The sequence below is a fragment of the Mobula hypostoma genome, chromosome 1, assembly GCF_963921235.1.
Source record: "Mobula hypostoma chromosome 1, sMobHyp1.1, whole genome shotgun sequence".
Lineage (NCBI taxonomy): Eukaryota > Metazoa > Chordata > Chondrichthyes > Myliobatiformes > Myliobatidae > Mobula > Mobula hypostoma.
The window spans coordinates 2274304-2297842 of NC_086097.1; the positions used below are offsets into that span (position 1 = coordinate 2274304).

Sequence of the window (23539 nt, forward strand, 5' to 3'; positions counted from 1 at the left end):
GATAGGGGACAAATGTGAGCAAATGGGACTAGCTTAACTGGGCACCTTGGTTGGCATGGACAAATACTCACCTCCACCAGCACCTCAGGCTGGTGCTCCACATACGATCACATTCTGGGTAAAGAAAGTTCTTCCTCAAATTCACTCCAGACATCGTACTCCTAAACCCATGCTTGTTAGTCTTAAATGCCTTCCTCTCCTATATACCCTCCTGTATGTAGGCAGAAGAGATTACTTTAGTTCGCCATTTCATTACTGAATGAATGGGTTCAGTACAAAATTGTAGGCCAAAGGGCCTGAGCCTGTATGGTACGGTTCTATGTCCTATACCTGATTCATTCCCTTCATACATCTTCCTCGCTGTCCTCCACTCCAAGGAAAACAAACCCAGCAATCCAGTTTCTCCTCATGATATGCTTTTAAATCTCCTCTTCTCCATTTCCAATGCAATTATGTCCTTGCTCTGGAATGGTGACGAGACACATACTCCTGCTGTCGAACTAATATTTGACCATATCAGTAGTACCATAACTTCGCTGATCTATATTCTGGGCTCTGACTGATGAAGTCACAAATCTTCATCACCTTTTCCACCTGTACTGGCATCTTTAAAGAACCTCAGACTTTCACATCAACTTCCCCCCCCCCCCCACCCATTCCTCAGCATTCCCCAGGACCATTCATAGTGTAGTAGTTTTATTAGTTTGCCTCCCAGGATCCACGCTCCACAATGTTTCTGAACACGTTCACAATATCTTGAAAAGGGAGGGTGAACAGCCAGAGGTTGTGGTACACATTGGTACAAACGACATGGGTAGAAAAAGGGAGGAGGTCCTGAAAACAGAATACAGGGAGTTAGGAAGGAAGCTGAAGGGCAGTAATCTTGGAACTGCTGCCTGTGCCACGCCACAGGGTGGACAGGGACAGAATAAGGTGGCAGATAAATGCGTGGCTGAGGAATTGGTGCACAGGGCAGAGATTCAGATTTCTGGATGATTGTGACCAGTACAAAAAGGACGGGATGCACTTGACTCTGAGGGGGACCAGTATTCTTGCGGGCCGGTTTACCGGAGCTGTGGGGAGTGGTTCAGTATCGCAGTGGAATAAAGGGAATTACAAAGGCATGAGACAGGACTCGCCCAGGTGGGTTGGAGGGGGGTACTCTCAGGATGTCGGCAGAGCAGAGGTGGCTGAAGTTTCTGGGAATAGTTCACAAGGCGCAGGATAGATATGTCCTAAAGAAAAAGCAGTTCTCACTTGGCAGGTGTATGCAACCGTGGCTGACAAGGGAAGTTAAGGACTACACAAAGCCAAGGAAAGAGCACGGAAGTCAGAAAACGTGAGTGGGAAGTTGGATGATGAAGAAGTTCTTAAAATCGAACAAAAGGCAACTAAAAAGCTACAAGGGAAAAGATGAAATACGAGGGCAAACTAGCCAATAATAAATGTTCTTTTCAATGATATAAAGAATAAAAGGGAGGTAAGAGTTGATATTGGACCACTGGGAAATGATGCTGGTGAGGTAGTAATAGTAAAGTAAAGGCATTGGTTAGTCTTACGAGATCATGGATCTATGCCTGGAAAGTCTTCACTCTCCAGGGCGCAGGCCTGGGCAAGGTTGTATGGAAGACCAGCAGTTGCCCATGCTGCGAGTCTCCCATCTCCATGACACCGATGTTGTCCAAGGGAAGGGCAAGGGCCGATACAGCTTGGCACCAGTGTCGTCGCAGAGCAATGTGTGGTTAAGTGCCTTGCTCAAGGACACAACACGATGCCTTGGCTGGGGCTCGAACTCACGACCTACAGATCGCTAGTCCAATGCCTTAACCACTTGGCCATGTGTAATAGGGGACAAAGAACTGGCAGATGAACTTAATGGGTACTTTGCATCTGTCTTCACTATGGAAGACACTAGCAGTGTGCCAGAGGTCCATGAGTGTCAGGGAGCAGGAGTGAGTGCCTTTGCTATGACAACGGAAAAAGTGCGAGGCAAACTCAAAAGTCACTGGGACCAGATGGACTACATCCCAGAGTTCTGAAAGAGATTACTGAAGAGATAACAGATGCATTGGCTATGATCTTTCAAGAATCACTTGATTCTGGCATGTCCTGGAGGACTGAGAAATTGCAAAAGTCACTCCACTCTTTAAGAAGGGAGGAAGAAAATTATAGGCCAGTTAGCCTCACCTCAGTGGTTGGGAAAGCGGTGAAATCCATTAATAAGGATGAGGCTTCGAGGTACTTGGAGACTAATGATAAAATAAGTCAGCATGGTTTCTGTAAAAGGAAATCTTGCCTGACAAATCTGCTAGAGTGCCTTGAGGAAGTAACAAGCAGGGTGGACAAAGGAGAGGCAGTGGATGTCATTTACTTGGATTTTCAGAAGGCATTTGATAAGGTGCCACACATGAGGCTGCTTATCAAGATAAAATCCTATGGCGTGAGAGGAAAGATGCTGGCATGGACAGAGGAATAGCCAATAGGCAAGTGGCACCAAGGAATAAAGGGGCCTTTTCTGGTTGGCTGCCACTGACTAGTGGTGTTCCTCTGGAGTCAGTATTGGGACGGCTACTTTTCATTGTTTGTCAATGATTTGGATAATGGAATTGATGCCTTTGTCACAAAGTCTGTAGATGACACAAAGATAGCTGGAGGGGTAGGTAGTGCTGAGGAAGCAATGCGATTGCATCAGGACTTAAGACAAATTGGAAGAATGGGCAAAACAGTGGCAGACGGAATACAGTGTTGGGAAATGTATGATAACATACAAACGTTTGTATTTTGGTAAAAGGAATAATAGTGCAGACTATTATCTAAATGGGGAGAAAACTGCAAGACTCCCAGAAAGTTAATTTACAGGTTTAATCTGCGGTAAAGAAGGTAAATGCAATGATGGCATTTATTTCAAGGGGAATGAATATAAAAGCAAGGAGATAATGCTGAGCCTTTATAAGACACGAGTCAGGCCACACATGGAGTATTGTCAACAGTCTTGGGCCCCAGATGTCAGAAAGGATATGTTGTCATTGGAGAGTCCGGAGGAGGTTCACGAGGATGATTCCAGGAACGAAGTGGTTAACATACAAGGAGTGTCTTGCAGCTTTGGGCCTGTATTCACTGGAATTTAGAAGAATGCGGGCGGGGGGGTGGAGGGAGGAGGGGAGGGATCTCATTGAAATCTACTGAATGTGGAAAGGACTAGATAAGGTGGATGTGGAGAGGATGTTTCCTATGGTGGGGTGTCCAGAACTAGAGGGCACAGCCTCAAAATTGAGAGGCAACCTTTTAGAACGAGGTAAGGAGGATTTTTTTTTAGCCAGAGAGTAGTGAATCTGTGGAATGCTCTGCCACAGACAGCTGTGGAAGCCAAGTCTGTGAGTATATTTAAAGCAGAAGTTAATCATTTCCTGGTCAGTCAGGGCATCAAAGGATATGGTGACAGAGCAGGTGTATGGGGTTGCGTGGGATCCGGGATCAGTCACGATGGAATGGCGGGGCAGACTCAGTGGGCTGCAAGGTCTAATCCCACTCCTTGGTCTTATAGTCTTGCCCTTACTAGACATCCCAAGATAAATTACACTGCTTAAACAGGATTAAATTCCGTCTGCCTTTTACAGAGAATACCTAAACACAAGCTGAAATAGTCAGAGAGAGAAATAGAATTAACATTTCATGCCAAAGACTTCTTAAAACACTTGTATCTTGAGAAAACATGCTTTCTCAGAAGTGTTATTACAATTCAGGTTTCCAGAGTGGCTTGAAGAAATAATCATAAATCCAACCTCTGTTCTAAGTAACAGCAATAACATTTTCATTACTTACCTTGCATGCAGCTTTCAAGCCTGCGAATCAGTTCATAGGATCTGCATCTATCCAGAAGGGTTCTGATTGCAGGGAGGGGATCCAGAATTATGGTCTCTGGATGTGTGTTGATGTAGTCCTGAGAATAAAAACATAATACTTGAGCATATTTTTGCTTGACAAATACATCAGATATTGAATCCATAAAGTTTTTGCTTCCTGACAATTCTTTTGAATCTATCTCCTCCCCCAACAGCCACTCCTAGTTTCGTTAAATTATTTCTTTATTTTTATTTTTTCAGTTTATTATTTATTTGCAGATATGGCAAGGAACGGGCCCTTCTGGCCTTCCGAGCCATGTCACCTAGCAACCCCCAAAAACCCCAGTTTAACCCTAACCTAATCACCAGACAATTTACAATGACCAGAGTGAACCTGGACGACAGGAGGAAACCGGAAGAGCCGGACAAACCCACACGTTCCTCAAGGAGGACTAAAGGCTGGTACGTACCAGCTTACGCCGTAGCCTACGCAAGTGGGCTACGCCGTTGTGAGCATTTATACTTGTGCGTTGGTGTGTCTGCGTCGCCCTGCAATTCAGGCACGTACACCCATGTGCACGTCACATATTCGCACGTCAAGCATGCGCACACACCTGCCCGCGCAAGGCTTCATGGTCATGGTAGTCTTACTCGGGGTAAACAAGTTTAAAGCGAGCGTCTTTTTTCGTAAAAGCAAAATGTGTCCTCCAGAATTTTGGAGGTCTGTAAAGCTTTATGGAAAGCACTGCAGCCAGAGTTCCTTCCCTGCCCTTCAGTCGCCCAATGGGAAGCTATTGCAGCGTAGGAGGAAATGCAATGCGACCAAATGGACCAATCACTGTTGTTTCGGTCTGCGTTGCTGCAACGCGTAGTTACATTTTGGGAGAGGTGCGCGTCAGGCTACAACATAGGGATCCGCGCAGGCACTGTGTAGTGACACGGCTACGCTGTACCTACGGCGTCGATTTGATGCACAAGTATAAATTAGCCTTTACAGACTCCTTACAAATGACCCCAGAATTGATCTCCAAGCTCCAATGCCCTGAGCTGGAACAGCAGTACACTAAGCTCGATTCATTTGTAGGTATAAAAGCTTATGAAGGTCACAAGATCACAAGGCAAAGGAGCAGAAGTAGGCCATTCGGCCCATCGAGTCTGCTCCGCCACTCCACCATGAGCTAAACTATTCTCCCATCTAGTTCCAATTTCCAGCTTTTTCCCCATATCCCTTGATACCCTGACTAATTAGATACCTATCAATCTCCTTCTTAAACACCCTCAATGATCCGGCCTCCACAGCTGTATGTGGCAACGAATTCCATAAATCCACGACCCACTGGCTAAAAAAATTCTCCTCATCTCTGTTTTAAATGGGTACTCTCTAATTCTAAGACTGTGTCCTCTTGTCCTGGACTCACCCACCAAGGGAAACAGCCTTTCCACATCTACTCTGTCCAACCCTTTCAACATTCGAAATGTTTCTATGAGGTCCCCTCTCATTCTTCTATACTCTAATGAATACAATCCAAGAGCCGACAAATGCTCCTCATATGTTAGCCCCTGCATTTCAGGAATCACCCTCGTAAATCTTCTCGGAACTCTCTCCAACATCAGAACATCCCTTCTAAGATAGGGGGCCCAAACTGCACACAGTATTCCAAATGAGGTCTCACTAATGCCCCATAGAGCCTCATCAACACCTCCTTACTCTTATACACTATTCCTCCTGAAATGAATGCCAACATACGCTTTCCTTACTGCCGATCCAACCTGGTGGTTAACCTTTAGGGTATCCTGCATGAGGACCCCAAGTCCCTTTGCCCTTCCGATTTTTGAATTTTCTCCCCATCTAGATAATAATCTGCCCGATTATTTCTTCTTCCAAAATGTACAACCGTACATTTCTCAACATTGATAGAGATATAGATAGTGTAAATGCAAGCAAGCTTTTGCCACTGAGGTTGGGTGACACTGGAGCGAAAGGTCTTAGGTTAAGTGTGAAAGGTGAAATGCCTAAGGGTAATATGAAGAGGAACTTCACTCAGAGGGTGATGAGAGCATGGAACGAGCTGTCACTCAAAGTGGTGGAGGCAGATTTGACATCAAAATACATGAGAAGTTTGGATAAACACATGGATGAGAGAGGTAAGGAGGCAAATTGATGGGACAGTACAGATTAATGGTACAGCCTGGACTAGATGGGCTGAAGGGCCTGTTTCAGTGCTGTAGTGCCCTATGACTCTATAAAACCTGTTCCAATATCTACCATTGTCACAAACTGGAAAGCTACGTGTGGATTTCAGTGTCGCAAACACGAGGAACGGATGCAGAATGATTATTGATCTGGATGGGGAACAGTAGCAAATGAAAGAGAAAACAGCAGCAAAATCAAAAAAACATCACCCAACTCCGTAGCACACCATCAATTTAAAATACAATAAAACCCCATTAAAAACATCACCCAACTCCCTGACACACTGTCCATTTAAAATACAATAAAACTCCATTAAAAACATCATCCAACTCTGTAGCACACGTCGATTTTAAATACAATAAAACCCCACTAAAATGCGTGCACAGCATTCTGAAGTGGGAGGGTGATCAGCCAGATGTCGTGGTGCACATCGGTACCAATGACATAGCAAGGAAGAGTGAGGAGGTCCTGGAGAGTGAGTATAGAGAGCTTGGTAGGAAGTTGAAAAGCAGGACCTCCTGGGTGATAATCTCAGGATTGCTACCTGTGCCACGTGCCAGTGAGGGTAGGAATAGGATGCTCTGGAGGAGGAACAAGTGGCTGAGGAACTGGTGTAGGGGGCAGGGTTTCAGATTTCAGGATCATTGGGACCTCTTCTGGGGCAGATGGGACCTGTACAAGAGAGACAGGTTACACCTGAACTACAAGGGGACCAATATCCTTTCAGGGAGGTTTGTTAGTGCTATTGGGGACGGTTTAAACAAGATTTGCAGGGGGATGGGAACCAGAGTGCCAGAGCAGAGAGTGAAGCTGGGGTGAAAATAAACTATGTTAAAAGTTCATGCAAAGTCACAAACAGAAGGGTTGTGTGTAGTGGTAATAATCTTCTGAGGTGAGGCTATTTCAATGCAAGGAGTATTGTGGGGAAGGCAGACGAGCTGAGGGCGTGGATTGACCCATGGAATTACGACATTATAGCCATTACTGAAACTCTGCTACAGGAGGGACAGGACTGGCAGCTTAATGTTCCAGGGTTCCGATATTTCAGGCATGATAGAGGCAGGGGAATGAAGGGTGGGGCGGGGGGGAGGTGGCATTGCTTGTCAGGAAAATGTTACAGCAGTGCTCAGGTAGGACAGATTAGAGGGCTTGTCTACCGAGGCCATATGGGTGGAGCTGAGAAACAGGAAAGGTATGACCACATTAATGGGGTTGTATTATAGACTACCCAACAGTCAGCGAGAATTGGAGGAGCAAATCTGCAGAGAGATAGCAGGCAACTGCAGGAAACATAAAGTTGTGGTGGTAGGGGATTTTAACTTTCCACATATTGATTGGGACTCCCATACTGTTAAAGGTCTAGATGGGTTAGAGTTTGTGAAATGTGTTCAGGAAAGTTTTCTAAATCAATATATAGAGGTACCAACTAGAGAGGATGCAATATTAGATCTCCCATTAGGAACCGAGTTAGGACAGGTGACGGGAGTGTGTGCAGGGGAGCACTTTGGTTCCAGTGATGAAAACACCATTGGTTTCAACTTGATCATGGATAAAGATAGCAAGGAATAGCAAGGATAGAGAGGAATTCTGCAGATGCTGGAATTTCAAGCATCACACATCAAAGTTGTTGGTGAACGCAGCAGGTCAGGCAGCATCAATAGGAAGAGGTATAGTTGATGTTTTGGGCTGAGACCCTTCGTCAGGCTAGTAAGAGATTACTAGCCTTCTTTCAGTTAGTCCTGACAAAGGGTCTCGGCCCGAAACGTCAATTGTACCTCTTCCTATTGATGCTGCCTGACCTGCTGCGTTCACCAGCAACTTTGATGGATAAAGATAGATCTGGTCCTCGGGTTGAGGTTTTAAACTGGAAAAAGGCCAAATTTGAAGAAATGAGACAGGATCTGAAAAGCGTGGATTGGGACAGGTTGTTCTCTGGCCAGGAGGTGATTGGGAAGTGGGATGCCTTCAAAGGAGAAATTTTGAGAGTGCAGAGCTTGTATGTTCCCATCAGGATTAAAGGCAAAGTGAATAGGAATAAGGAACCTTGGTTCTCAAGGGATACTGGAACTCTGATAAAGAAGAAGAGAGAGTTGTATGAGATGTATAGGAAACAGGGAATAAATGAAGTGCTTGAGGAGTATAAAAAGTGCAAGAAAATACTTAAAGAAATCAGGAGGGCTAAAAGAAGACATGAGGTTGCTTTGGCAGTCAAGGTGAAGGATAATCCAAAGAGCTTCTACAGGTATATTAAGAGCAAAAGGATTGTAAGGGATAAAATTGGTCCTCTTGAAGATCAGAGTGGTCGGCTATGTATGGAACCAAAAAAAATGGAGGAGATCTTAAGTGGGTTTTTTGTGTCTGTATTTACTAAGGAGACTGGCATGAAGTCTATGGAATTAAGGGAAACAAGTAGTGAGATCATGGAAACTGTACAGATTGAAAAGGAGGAGGTCCTTGCTATCTTGAGGCAAATCAGAGTAGATAAATCCCTAGGACCTGACAGGATATTCCCTCGGACCTTGAAGGAGACTAGTGTTGAAATTGCAGAGGCCCTGGCAGATATATTTAAAATGTCAGTATCTACGGGTGAGGTGCAGGAGGACTGGAGAATGGCTCATGTTGTTCCGTTGTTTAAAAAAGGCTCTAAAAGTAATCTGGGAAATTATAGGCCAGTAAATTTGATGTCAGTACAAGGTAAATTATTGGAAGGAGTACTGAGAGATAGGATCTACAAGTATTTGGATAGACAGGGACTTATTGGGGAGAGTCAACATGGCTTTGCGCATGGTAAGTCATGTTTAACCAATCTATTAGAGTTTTTTGAGGAGGTTACCAGGAAAGTGGATGAAGGGAAGGCAGTGGATGTTGTCTACATGGACTTCAGTAAGACCTTTGACAAGGTCCCGCATGGGAGGTGAGTTAGGAAGGTTCAGTCGCTAGGTATACATGGAGAGGTGGTAAATTGGATTAGACATTGGCTCGATGGAAGAAACCAGAGAGTGGTGGTAGAGAATTGCTTCTCTGAGTGGAGGCCTGTGACTAGTGGTGTGCCACAGGGATCAGTGCTGGGTCCGTTATTTGTCATCTATATCAATGATCTGGATGATAATGTGGTAAATTGGATCAGCAAATTTGCTGATGATACAAAGATTGGAGGTGTAGTAGACAGAGAGGAAGGTTTTCAAAGCTTGCAGAGGGATTTGGACCAGCTGGAAAAATGGCAGATGGAGTTTAATACAGACAAGTGTGAGGTATTGCACGTTGGAAGGACAAACCAAGGTAGAACATACAGGGTAATTGGTAAGGCACTGAGGAGTGCAGTAGAACAGAGGGATCTGGGAATACAGATACAAACTATCCTAAAAGTGGCGTCACAGGTAGATAGGGTCGTAAAGAGAGCTTTTGGTACATTGGCCTTTATAAATCAAAGTATTGAGTATAAGAGCTGGAATGTTATAATGAGGTTGCATAAGGCATTGGTGAGGCCGAATCTGGAGTATTGTGTTCAGTTTTGGTCACCAAATTACAGGAAGGATATAAATAAGGTTGAAAGAGTGCAGAGGTTTACAAGGATGTTGCCAGGACTTGAGAAACTCAGTTACAGAGAAAGGCTGAATAGGTTAGGACTTTATTCCCTGGAGCGTAGAAGAATGAGGGGAGATTTGATAGAGGTATATAAAATTATGATGGGTATAGATAGAGTGAATGCAAGCAGGCTTTTTCCACTGAGGCAAGGGGAGAAAAAAACCAGAGGACATGGGTTAAGGGTGAGGGGGGAAAAGTTTAAAGGGAACATTAGGGGGGGCTTCTTCACACAGAGAGTGGTGGGAGTATGGAATGAGCTGCCAGATGAAGTGGTAAATCTGGGCTCACTTTTAATATTTAAGAAAAACTTGGACAGGTACATGGATGGGAGGTGTATGGAGGGATATGGTCCGTGTGCAGGTCAATGGGACGAGGCAGAAAAATGGTTTGGCACAGCTAAGAAGGGACAAAAGGCCCGTTTCTGTGCTGTAATGTTCCATGGTTCTAAACAACATCACCCAACTCTGTGGCATACCATCGATTTAAAATACAATAAAACCCCCATTAAAAAGTTCAGCAGAGGCAGGTGAAGACTAGCGCCATGTTCACATTGAACATGGTGGTTTCAGTGAACAAGGCTTGCTAACTGAACAAAGTGTGGTTAATGCCATACTTTATTTATGACAAAACACAAGAGCTAGTGACAGAATGACTCTACAAAGCAACCGAAGAAAACAGTCTCTCAAAACATGAGAATGGCCCAAGAACATAGAATGAAATTTGACGACCTTTCCAGAGGAGGGGAGGAGGGAGATGCAGCAGAAAGACGCAAATGACCAACAGACAGAAATACATGCCATGATAATGAGGGGTGTTACATGCTCAAGGAGACGTGTTTTATTTTGTGAGAATGATGTAATGGTCTTTTGGAGGTCACCTGATGTGATTTTCCCACCGATGTGAGGTCATGTGATGACATGTGACCCGTGACTATATAAGGGTCGACCCAGGGGATGCAGTTGGGGGTTTTTGAGATTGTAGATTTCCAGGTAGAACGTGCTGTATCTCCGATTCTGTTGCGTGTTTGTTTTTGTGACGCAGTTTCATTTTTAAAATGGAGTGTGCGTTCTGTTGCAAGGAACCATATTATTTGGACTCGAATGTTTTGCTAAATGTGTTGATTTACTCACTTCCAACATTAGAAGGGAGAGTGAAGAATTCATCGAAGGATCGAGAGAAGTCGGCATCATTTGGCAGTTTAATAAAGAATCGACCTTATTGAGTCTTCGTTGGAGGAGAACCTGCATCGAGATAACTGTTGCCAGAAAGAGCAAAGAGTTCATGCAAAAAGGTGCTCTCTGTCTATAAAGGAATTTAAGGTCAGTTGATTTAAACTCTTTATTTTCGGCGTTGTGAATCCTGTGGACAGAATCAGCAGGAAAGTCGCGTCTCCGAAGAAATCCTTCTCCAGAGAAGTCTCTCCCAATTGAACGTGTAAATCTGCTGGACTTTCGAAGTTATCGCTTTAAAAAATGCATCGCTTTAAGAACTGATTTCGCATTTAACGCTTTAAGAACCACAGCCGAGTGGCGAGTTGGTGAACGGCTGTATATCTGTTAACTTCCGGTTTTTGTTTGTTTTTTTTTCCTTATCGTTTATCCGTGCTAAATAAATGTTTGGTTGTTTTTATATAACCGGTCTCAGTTGATATTCATTGTTGCCGGTTACGTAACAGGGGCCGACTCCACACACCATTCTCCCTTTACACCCCTGGTTCAACCATAACTAGCCCCCAGGCCATGTCAGTACCCTCAACAAATGGGATGACAGATCACACAACTACGTTGCAGAGATAAATTGGAACCATGCATTCACACATGAAAGGAATGAATAATTTTAAAGACAGAAGCTAACACGGTGTACTCCACATCACCATCACACTGTGAAACACAGTATACTCCATCATAGCAACACACTGTAAAACACAGTATACTCCATCATACCAACACACTGTGAAACACAGTATACTCCATCATACCAACACTGTGAAACACAGTATACACCAGCAAACCAACACACTGTGAAACACAGTATACTCCAGCAAACCAACACACAGTGAAACACAGTGTATTCCATCATACCAACACACTGTGAAACACAGTATACTCCATCATTCCAACACACTGTGAAACACAGTATACTCCATCATAGCAACACACTCTGAAACACAGTATACTCCATCATACCAAAACTGTGAAACATAGGATACTCCATCATACCAACACACTGTGAAACACGGTATACTCCATCATACCAACACACTGTGAAACATGGTATACTCCATCATACCAACACACTGTGAAATACAGTATACTCCATCATACCAACACACTGTGAAACACAGCATACCCCATCATACCAACACACTGTGAAACACAGTATACTCCATCATACCAACACACTGTGAAACAAAGTATACTCCATCATACCAACACACTGTGAAACACAGTATACTACATCATACCAACACACTGTGAAACACAGTATACTCCATCATACCAACACACTGTGAAACAAAGTATACTCCATCATACCAACACACTGTGAAACACAGTATACTACATCATACCAACACACTGTGAAACACAGCATACCCCATCATACCAACACACTGTGAAACACAGTATACTCCATCATACCAACACACTGTGAAACAAAGTATACTCCATCATACCAACACACTGTGAAACACAGTATACTCCACCATACCAACACACGGTGAAACACAGTGTACTCCATCATACCAACACACTGTGAAATACAGTATACTCAATCATACCAGAAATGTGTAACACAGTATACTCCATCATACGATCACACTGTGAAACACAGGACACTCTATCATACAAACACACTCTGAAACACAGTATACTCCATCATATCAACACTCTGTGAAACACAGAACACTCCACCATACCAATACACTGTGAAACACAGCATACTAATCGTACCAACACACTGTGAAACACAGTATACTCCATCATACCAACAAACTGTGAAACACAGTATACTCCATCATACCAACACACTGTTAAACACAGTATACTCCATCATACCAACACACTGTGAAACACAGTATACTCCATCATACCAAAAACACTATGAAACACAGTATACTCCATCATATCAACACACTGTGAAACACAGTATACTCCATCATACCAACACACTATGAAACACAATATACTCCATCATACCAACACTGTGAAACACAGTATACTCCATCATACCAACACACTGCGAAACATGGTATACTCCATCATATCAACACACTGTGAAACACAGTGTACTCCATCATACCAACACACTGTGAAAAACAGTACACTCCATCATACCAACACACTGAGAAATACAGTATACTCCGTCACACCAACACTGTGAAACACAGTATACTCTATCATACCAACACACTGTGAAATATAGTACACCCCATCATACCAACACTGTGAAACACAGTATACTCCATCATACTAACACTGTGAAGCGCAGTATACTCCATCACACCAACACACTATGAGACACTGTATACATCATACCAACACACTGTGAAACACAGTATACTCCATCATAGCAAAACACTATGAAACACAGTATACTCCATCATACCAACACACTGTGAAACAGTGTACTCCATCATACAAACACACTGTGAAACACAGTATACTACATCATACCAACACACTGTGAAACACAGCATACCCCATCATACCAACACACTGTGAAACACAGTATACTCCATCATACCAACACACTATGAAACAGAGTATACTCCACCATACCAACACACGGTGAAACACAGTGTACTCCATCATACAAACACACTGTGAAACACAGTATACTACATCATACCAACACACTGTGAAACACAGCATACCCCATCATACCAACACACTGTGAAACACAGTATACTCCATCATACCAACACACTGTGAAACACAGGACACTCTATCATACCAACACACTGTGAAATACAGTATGCACCATCATACCAACACACTGAAAAACGGTATACTCCATCACACCAACACACTATGAAACACAGTATACTCCATCATACCAAAACACTGTGAAACACTGTATACTCCATCATACCAACACACTGCGAAACACTGTATACTCCATCATACCAGCACACTGTTAAACACAGTATACTCCATCCAACCAACACACTGTGAAACACAGTATACTCCATCATACCAACACACTGTGAAACACAGTATACTCCATCATACCAACACACTGTGAAACACACTATACTCCATCATACCAACACACTGTGAAACACAGTATACTCCATCCATACCAACACACTGTGAAACACAGTATACTCCATCATACCAACACACTGTGAAACACAGTATACTCCATCATACCAACACACTGTGAAACACAGTATACTCCATCATACCAACACACTGTGAAACACAGTATACTCCATCATACCAACACACTGTGAAACACAGTATACTCCATCATACCAACACACTGTGAAACACAGTATACTCCATCATACCAACACACTGTGAAACACAGTATACTCCATCATACCAACACACTGTGAAACACAGAATACTCCATCATACCAACACACTGTGAAACACAGCATACTCCATCATACCAACACACTGTGAAACACAGGGTACTCCATCATACAAATACACTGTGAAACACAGAATACTCCATCATACCAACACACTGAGAAACACAGTATACTCCATCATACCAACACACTGTGAAACACAGTATACTCCATCATACCAACACACTGTGAAACACAGTATACTCCATCATACCAACACACTGTGAAACACAGTATACTCCATCATACCAACACACTGTGAAACACAGCATACTCCATCGTACCAACACACTGTGAAACACAGTATACTCCATCATACCAACACACTGTGAAATAAAGTATACTCCACAATACCAACACACTGTGAAACACAGGACACTCCATCATACCAACACACTGTGAAACACAGTATACTCCATCATACCAACACACTGTGAAACACAGTATACTCCATCATACCAACACACTGTGAAACACAGATATACTCCATCATACCAACACACTGTGAAACACAGTATACTCCATCATACCAACACACTGTGAAACACAGTATACTCCATCATACCAACACACTGTGAAACACAGTATACTCCATCATACCAACACACTGTGAAACACAGTATACTCCATCATACCAACACACTGTGAAACACAGTATACTCCATCATACCAACACACTGTGAAACACAGTATACTCCATCATACCAACACACTGTGAAACACATGATACTCCATCATACCAACACACTGTGAAACACAGTATACTCCATCATACCAACACACTGTGAAACACAGTATACTCCATCATACCAACACACTGTGAAACACAGTATACTCCATCATACCAACACACTGTGAAACACAGTATACTCCATCATACCAACACACTGTGAAACAAAGTATACTCCATCATACCAACACACTGTGAAACACAGTATACTCCATCATACCAACACACTGTGAAACACAGTATACTCCATCATACCAACACACTGTGAAACACAGTATACTCCATCATACCAACACACTGTGAAACACAGTATACTCCATCATACCAACACACTGTGAAACACAGTATACTCCATCATACCAACACACTGTGAAACACAGTATACTCCATCATACCAACACACTGTGAAACACAGTATACTCCATCATACCAACACACTGTCATACAAACCCATACTCCATCATACCAACACACTGTGAAACACAGTATACTCCATCATACCAACACACTGTGAAACACAGTATACTCCATCATACCAACACACTGTGAAACACAGTATACTCCATCATACCAACACACTGTGAAACACAGTATACTCCATCATACCAACACACTGTGAAACACAGTATACTCCATCATACCAACACACTGTGAAACACAGTATACTCCATCATACCAACACACTGTGAAACACACTATACTCCATCATACCAACACACTGTGAAACACAGTATACTCCATCATACCAACACACTGTGAAACACAGTATACTCCATCATACAAACACACTGTGAAACACAGTATACTCCATCATACCAACACACTGTGAAACACAGTATACTCCATCATACCAACACACTATGAAACACAGTATACTCCATCATACCAACACACTGTGAAACACAGTATACTCCATCATACCAACACACTGTGAAACACAGTATACTCCATCATACCAACACACTGTGAAACACAGTGTACTCCATCATACCAACACACTGTGAAACACAGTATACTCCATCATACCAACACACTGTGAAACACAGTATACTCCATCATACCAACACACTGTGAAACACAGTATACTCCATCATACCAACACACTGTGAAACACAGTGTACTCCATCATACCAACACACTGTGAAACACATTATACTCCATCATACCAACACACTGTGAAACACAGTATACTCCATCATACCATCACAGTGTGAAACACACTATACTCCATGATACCAACACACTGTGAAACACAGTATACTCCATCCAACCAACACACTGTGAAACACAGTATACTCCATCATACCAACACACTGTGAAACACAGTATACTCCATCATACCAACACACTGTGAAACACAGTGTACTCCATCATACCAACACACTGTGAAACACAGTATACTCCATCATACCAACACACTGTGAAACACAGTATACTCCATCATACCAACACACTGTGAAACACAGTATACTCCATCATACCAACACACTGTTAAACACAGTATACTCCATCCAACCAACACACTGTGAAACACAGTATACTCCATCATACCAACACACTGTGAAACACAGTATACTCCATCATACCATCACAGTGTGAAACACACTATACTCCATGATACCAACACACTGTGAAACACAGTATACTCCATCCAACCAACACACTGTGAAACACAGTATACTCCATCATACCAACACACTGTGAAACACAGTACTCCATCATACCAACACACTGTGAAACACAGTATACTCCATCATACCAACACACTGTGAAACACAGTATACTCCATCATACCAACACACTGTGAAACACAGTATACTCTATCATACCAACACACTGTGAAACACACTATACTCCATCATACCAACATACTGTGAAACACAGGGTACTCCATCATACAAATACACTGTGAAACACAGAATACTCCATCATATCAACACACTGTGAAACACAGTATACTCCATCATACCAACACACTGTGAAACAGAGTATACTCCATCATACAAACACACTGTGAAACAGAGTATACTCCATCATACCAACACACTGAGAAACACAGTGTACTCCATCATACCAACACACTGTGAAACACAGTATACTCCATCATACCAACACACTGTGAAACACAGTGTACTCCATCATACCAACACACTGTGAAACACAGTATACTCCATCATACCAACACACTGTGAAACAAAGCATACTCCATCATACCAACACACTGTGAAACACAGAATACTCCATCATACCAACACACTGTGAAACACAGTATACTCCATCATACCAACACACTGTGAAACATACTGTGAAACACAGGGTACTCCATCATACAAATACACTGTGAAACACAGCATACTCCATCATACCAACACACTGTGAAACACAGCATACTCCATCGTACCAACACACTGTGAAACACAGTATACTCCATCATACCAACACACTGTGAAACACAGTATACTCCATCATACCAACACACTGTGAAACACAGAATACTCCATCATACCATCACAGTGTGAAACACACTATACTCCATGATACCAACACACTATGAAACACAGTATACTCCATCATACCAACACACTGTGAAACCCAGTGTACTCCATCATACCAACACACTGTGAAACACAGTGTGCACCATCATACCAACACACTGTGAAACCCAGTGTACTCCATCATACCAACACACTGTGAAATACAGTATGCACCATCATACCAACACACTGTGAAACACAGTATACTGCATACCAACACACTGAAAAACGGTATACTCCATCACACCAACACACTATGAAACACAGTATACTCCATCATACCAAAACACTGTGAAACACTGTATACTCCATCATACCAACACACTGCGAAACACTGTATACTCCATCATACCAGCACACTGTTAAACACAGTATACTCCATCCAACCAACACACTGTGAAACACAGTATACTCCATCATACCAACACACTGTGAAACACAGTATACATCATACCAACACACTGTGAAACACAGTGTACTCCATCATACCAACACACTGTGAAACACAGTATACTCCATCATACCAACACACTGTGAAACAAAGCATACTCCATCATACCAACACACTGTGAAACACAGTATACTCTATCATACCAACACACTGTGAAACACAGGGTACTCCATCATACAAATACACTGTGAAACACAGCATACTCCATCATACCAACACACTGTGAAACACAGCATACTCCATCGTACCAACACACTGTGAAACACAGTATACTCCATCATACCATCACAGTGTGAAACACAGTATACTCCATCATACCAACACACTGTGAAACACAGTATACTCCAGCATACCAACACACTGTGAAACAAAGTATACTCCAGTAAACCAACATACAGTGAAACACAGTGTACTCCATCATACCAACACACTGTGAAACAGAGTATACTCCATCATACCAACACACTATGAAACAAAGTATACTCCATCATACCAACACACTGTGAAACACAGGGTACTCCATCATACAAATACACTGTGAAACACAGCATACTCCATCATACCAACACACTGTGAAACACAGCATACTCCATCGTACCAACACACAGTGAAACACAGTATACTCCATCATACCAACACACTGTGAAACACAGAATACTCCATCATACCATCACATTGTGAAACACAGAATACTCCATCATACCAACACACTGTGAAACACAGTATACTGCATACCAACACACTGAAAAACGGTATACTCCATCACACCAACACACTATGAAACACCGTATACTCCATCATACCAAAACACTGTGAAACACTGTATACTCCATCATACTAACACACTGTGAAACACTGTATACTCCATCATACCAAAACACTGTGAAACACTGTATACTCCATCATACCAACACACTGTGAAACACTGTATACTCCATCATACCAGCACATTGTTAAACATAGTATACTCCATCCAACCAACACACTGTGAAACACAGTATATTCCATCATACCAACAGAATGTGAAACACAGTATACTCCAGCATACCAACACACTGTGAAACAAAGTATACTCCAGTAAACCAACATACAGTGAAACACAGTGTACTCCATCATACCAACACACTGTGAAACAGAGTATACTCCATCATACCAACACACTGTGAAACACAGTATATTCTATCATACCAACACACTATGAAACACAGTATACTCCATCATACCAACACACTGTGAAACACAGTATACTCCATCATACCAACACTGTGAAACAGTGTATATGCCATAATATCAAGACATCCTGTGGGGTATATCAAATTAACTTCCCCTGCTTCACTTCGCAATGTTGATGGTCACTATCTCAAGAATTGAGTGTTTCATCCGGCATGTTAGAACCAAGGGAGAATCTAACGCTGTCTTTGTTTGCAGCCCTGTTTTCACCCCAGTTTCTTACACCTGACTTGTTTTTATTTTTAGCTCATAAAATTCCTACTGTACTGTACAATTCTCCTCGGCAGCTCACTGCACCTGTACTGCGTGTGTGGCAGTGACATTTCCATACTACTGTACACAGCCCATTTAGTGTAAAGGTGGGAAGCCATCAGTCACTCCATTGAGGATTGTTCTTTGACCAGCTCCTGAGCCATGTATTTTCCTGGGTAATATACACAGAATGCTCGGGGAAAAGGTAGCCCCTATGGAGGTAAATAAAAAGTGGTTATTTCTGGCCAATACCCTTCATTCGGACCTGATGAAGGGTGTTAGCTGGAAATACCAACTGTGTATTCTCCTCATTAGATGCTGCCTGACCTGCTGACTGCCTCCAACCTTTTGTTTGTGCTGCAGCATCTGCAGAACATCCTGTGTTTTCCTTTCCCGGGATGCCACTGTGTGCCGTTTGCCCTCATTCATAAGAGTTGTACAAAACAGTGCAACTGATTCATACCAACCAAGATACTCATCTGTGGTTACAAAACTTCCCCACATTTGGACAGTGTGGCGATCCATGCACCTACTGAAATGCCACTTCAACGCTGTGATTGTACCAGCCTCCACCACTTCTTCTTGTAACTTATCCATTATCCCAACATCTGCTTTGTGGAGAAACCTGCTTCTCAGATGTCCTTTAATACTTCAGCTCTCACCTTAAACATGTGTTCTCTAGTTTTAGATTCACAACAAACTCGAACTGAACAACATGGTTTTCACCTCTCTCAGCTGTGAGATCATAGGATTCAAGAGTCACAGATTGTTTAATGTCATTTCCAGCACAGCAAAGGAGACCAAATTAGCCATTACTCTAGATCTGATGCAGCAGCACAGAAGAACTCACTAAGATAAAGAACACAATAATAAAAAAAACACCATCAATATAAATATACTCGATATGTCATGTGCTGTGTGCGATTGCTGATATTGTGGCTTGCACCTTGATTCTGGAGTAACACTGTTTTATTTGGCTGTGTTCATCGGTATTCATGTATTGTTAAATGACAATTAAACTTAAACTTGAACTAAATATAAAAGAAAGTTTATATAACGTTGTGGTGGCTGGGGGAGTAGTGGGGTATATTAATGGATGGTGGTGTTGATCATCTTTCTTGCTTGGGAAAAGTCACTGTTTTTGAGACTGGTCATCCTGACATGGATGCTATGTACCCTCTTCCCAGATAGGAATGGGACAAACAGTCATGAGCAGGGTCCATGAGCCTTAAGAATGAAAATACACGATGGCAAACAATCCATGGATTTCCATTTAAGGTCTTTTTATCTTTCTATGGAACAGCAATCTGCCCTTGTGCCTTTGTCGTTATTCATGAAGGTTAGTTCAAAAGAAACCTTCCAAGGTGCAAATCTATGGTCTGATGAGACTAACGGATGCCTATTAATTCAAGAGATTGCCAATTGATTGCAATTTTGATTATGATTTGTCAAATTGGCTTAGTGCTTCTCTGGGGATTTCAGCTCATGATATCTGGCTTCAATAGCCCCATCCACCCTGCACTAATTGGTTAATACCTGACCTGACTTGGACCAACCAAGCAGAGTTCATTACCAAGAAGGCCCACCAGCACCTTTACTTCCTGAGAAAACTAAAGAAATTTGGCCTGTCCCAAAAACCCTCACTAATTTTTATAGATACACCGTAGAAAGCATTCTTCTACGGTGCATCACAACCTGGTATGGAAGTTGTCCTGTCCAAGACCGAAAGAAGCTGCAGAAGATCGTGAACACGGAACATCACATCACACAAACCAATCTTCCATCTGTGGACTCACTTTACACCGCACGCTGTCGGAGCAGTGCTGCCAGGATAATCAAGGACACAACCCACCCAGCCAACATACTTTTCGTCCCTCTTCCCTCCGGGAGAAGGCTCAGGAGCTTAAAGACTCATACTGCCAGATTTGGGAACAGCTTCTTTTCAACTGTAATTAAGACTGCTGAACGGATCCTGACCCGGATCTGGGCCGTACCCTCCAAATATCCGGACCGGCCTCTCGGTTTTTTTGCACTACCTTACTTTCCATTTTCTATTTATGATTTATAATTTAAATTTTTAATATTTACTATCAATTTGTACTCCAGGGAGCGGGAAGCGCAGAATCAAATATTGCTGTGATGATTGTACGTTCTAGTATCAATTGTTTGGTGACAATAAAGCTTAAAGTATAATAGCCCCACCCACCCTGCACTGATTGGCTAATAGCCCCACCCACCCTGCACTGATTGGCTAATAGCCCCATCCACCCTGCACTGATTGGTTAATATCCCCATCCACCCTGCACTGATTGGTTAATACAGCTATTCTTGGACCACTGTACATTCCAAGGCAATTATTCTTATTACCTAGGAAGGGGATTCCCTGCAATCAGCCAAAATCCTTTCCTTCCCATCTCCTATTATTTTTATAACTACAGAAAATTTTCCAGAAAATATTTTATTCCTGCAAAGCACACCAGCAATTCTCCAGCGTAGCCCACAGCAACATCCCAGAGTGCCAACAAACCAATGTGAGATAGTTGTCACAAACAAGAGAAAATCTGCAGATGCTGGAAATCCGAGCAACACACAAAATGCTGGAGGAACTCAGCAGGCCAGGCCAGCTATGGAAAAAAGTACAGTTGATGTTTTGGGCCAAAACCCTTTGGCAGGAGATAGTTGTTAGCTTTATGGCAGTATTTGTAGAGTTGAGATTGTCCTCACCTGAACCCTCTGGAGCAGCTCCTGGGACTGTGCATCATTTTGATCAGCCTCCAGAATAACATCAGTCAGTTTGTGGATTATAACATCAAGTGGCCCCTGCTCCTCGATTGGTTTTTCCAAATCAAGCTGCAAAAGGAAGAGAATTAAAAGGTCAGAATGATTTGAAGGTTGGCCTCGGTGCCATAGATATGCAGCAAACTGATAAGACAGTCACACCCTTACTGATATTAATTACCTGTTTACAGGGAGTTAGCTGGAAACGCATCTCATGCAAGTTCATAGTTTTTCTTTGCAATCAAAAGGTATGTCAATTATAGCTCAATCCACAATCAAATTTAAGTACAAAATCTTCAATGGAACTTCAATGCACTATCAGTTCATCCAAGAGTATGAACTAGTGCCATGGGATCTGTCTCAGTAACAAAGATTAATAGCTCATCTTCCCCAGGATGTACAGGTGCAGTTCTACACTGTCATCATAGACAGCATGTTTTTATATAATTCTTTATAATGGTTGAATGTTATTTTTTGTTACTCATCAGGTCATGACCAGCACACCGCAGTAAATTCCTCATTCATGTAAATATATGTGACAAATAAAATTTTATTTTAATTTTTATTTTACTTAGAAATATAAGTCGCAATAGGCCCTTCCATCCCACCAAGCTGCGCTCCCCAGCAAACCTACCTAAGTGTAAGGGGTTTCTTCTTTTATGTTACTGCTGAGGCTAATCAAAATGGCTTTCTTGTTATGTTAGAATAAAATGGCTTCTTTGTTATTCTAATTGCTGAGAAAGTTCTCTCTCTAGCAGCTTGTTTGGGTTATAAAGAGAATTGTATTCATTTGCTAACCAATTGGGATAGATGTTATTCTTTCTTGTGTGTCTGTAAGCTGTTGTTTTTCGCGGGCTTTGGGGCAGAAGGTGCGATGGGGACAGAGCTCACGCGATGCTGTAAGCTGGGTGGCGGACTGACCCTGAGCGGGAGTCTGAGGCCCAGGGTCTTCGGCGAGGAGAGGAGACGAGGACAGACTCATGTGGAGCATCTGATTGACCACCGTGGTTGGTCCCAGGCGGCGGGTCGAGGGGGTCGGAGGGGATCGAATGGTGGAAAGAAGAATCCGTTAATTGAGCTCCAACTGTTGTGCACGAAGTGGTTGAACTTTGATAAGTTTGGTGCCTTTTACTTTTCCTTTTATATTTTATCTCTATTAATTACAGAGTTCCAGTAAGATCTATAAAGTGTAATCATTTTCTCACATATGGTGTATTGTCTGTTATTTGGCGGTGTGGGGTACATCACACAGCATCCTCACAAACTTGATTACCCAGTCTGGTGGGGCTGAAGGCTGCTCCCCCTAGACGGAAGCGAGCTGAGCGAGCCTGAGGCTTACCAGGGGCTACATAAGTAACTCTAGC

The 23539-nt window shown here is 42.6% G+C and overlaps 1 protein-coding gene across 5 annotated transcripts in view; it reads right to left on the reverse strand.

The window, feature by feature from the left end:
* Positions 1–23539, reverse strand: part of LOC134344020 (inositol-tetrakisphosphate 1-kinase-like) — a 314618-nt gene that overhangs the window by 87370 nt on the left and 203709 nt on the right. For all 5 annotated transcript variants that reach the window (XM_063043114.1, XM_063043133.1, XM_063043124.1 and 2 more), the window contains 2 exons: positions 22122–22247; positions 3823–3940 (listed from right to left, as the gene is read on the reverse strand). In XM_063043114.1, coding sequence (XP_062899184.1) covers positions 3823–3940; positions 22122–22247 — 244 coding nt within the window. The remainder of the gene's footprint in view (positions 1–3822; positions 3941–22121; positions 22248–23539) is intronic.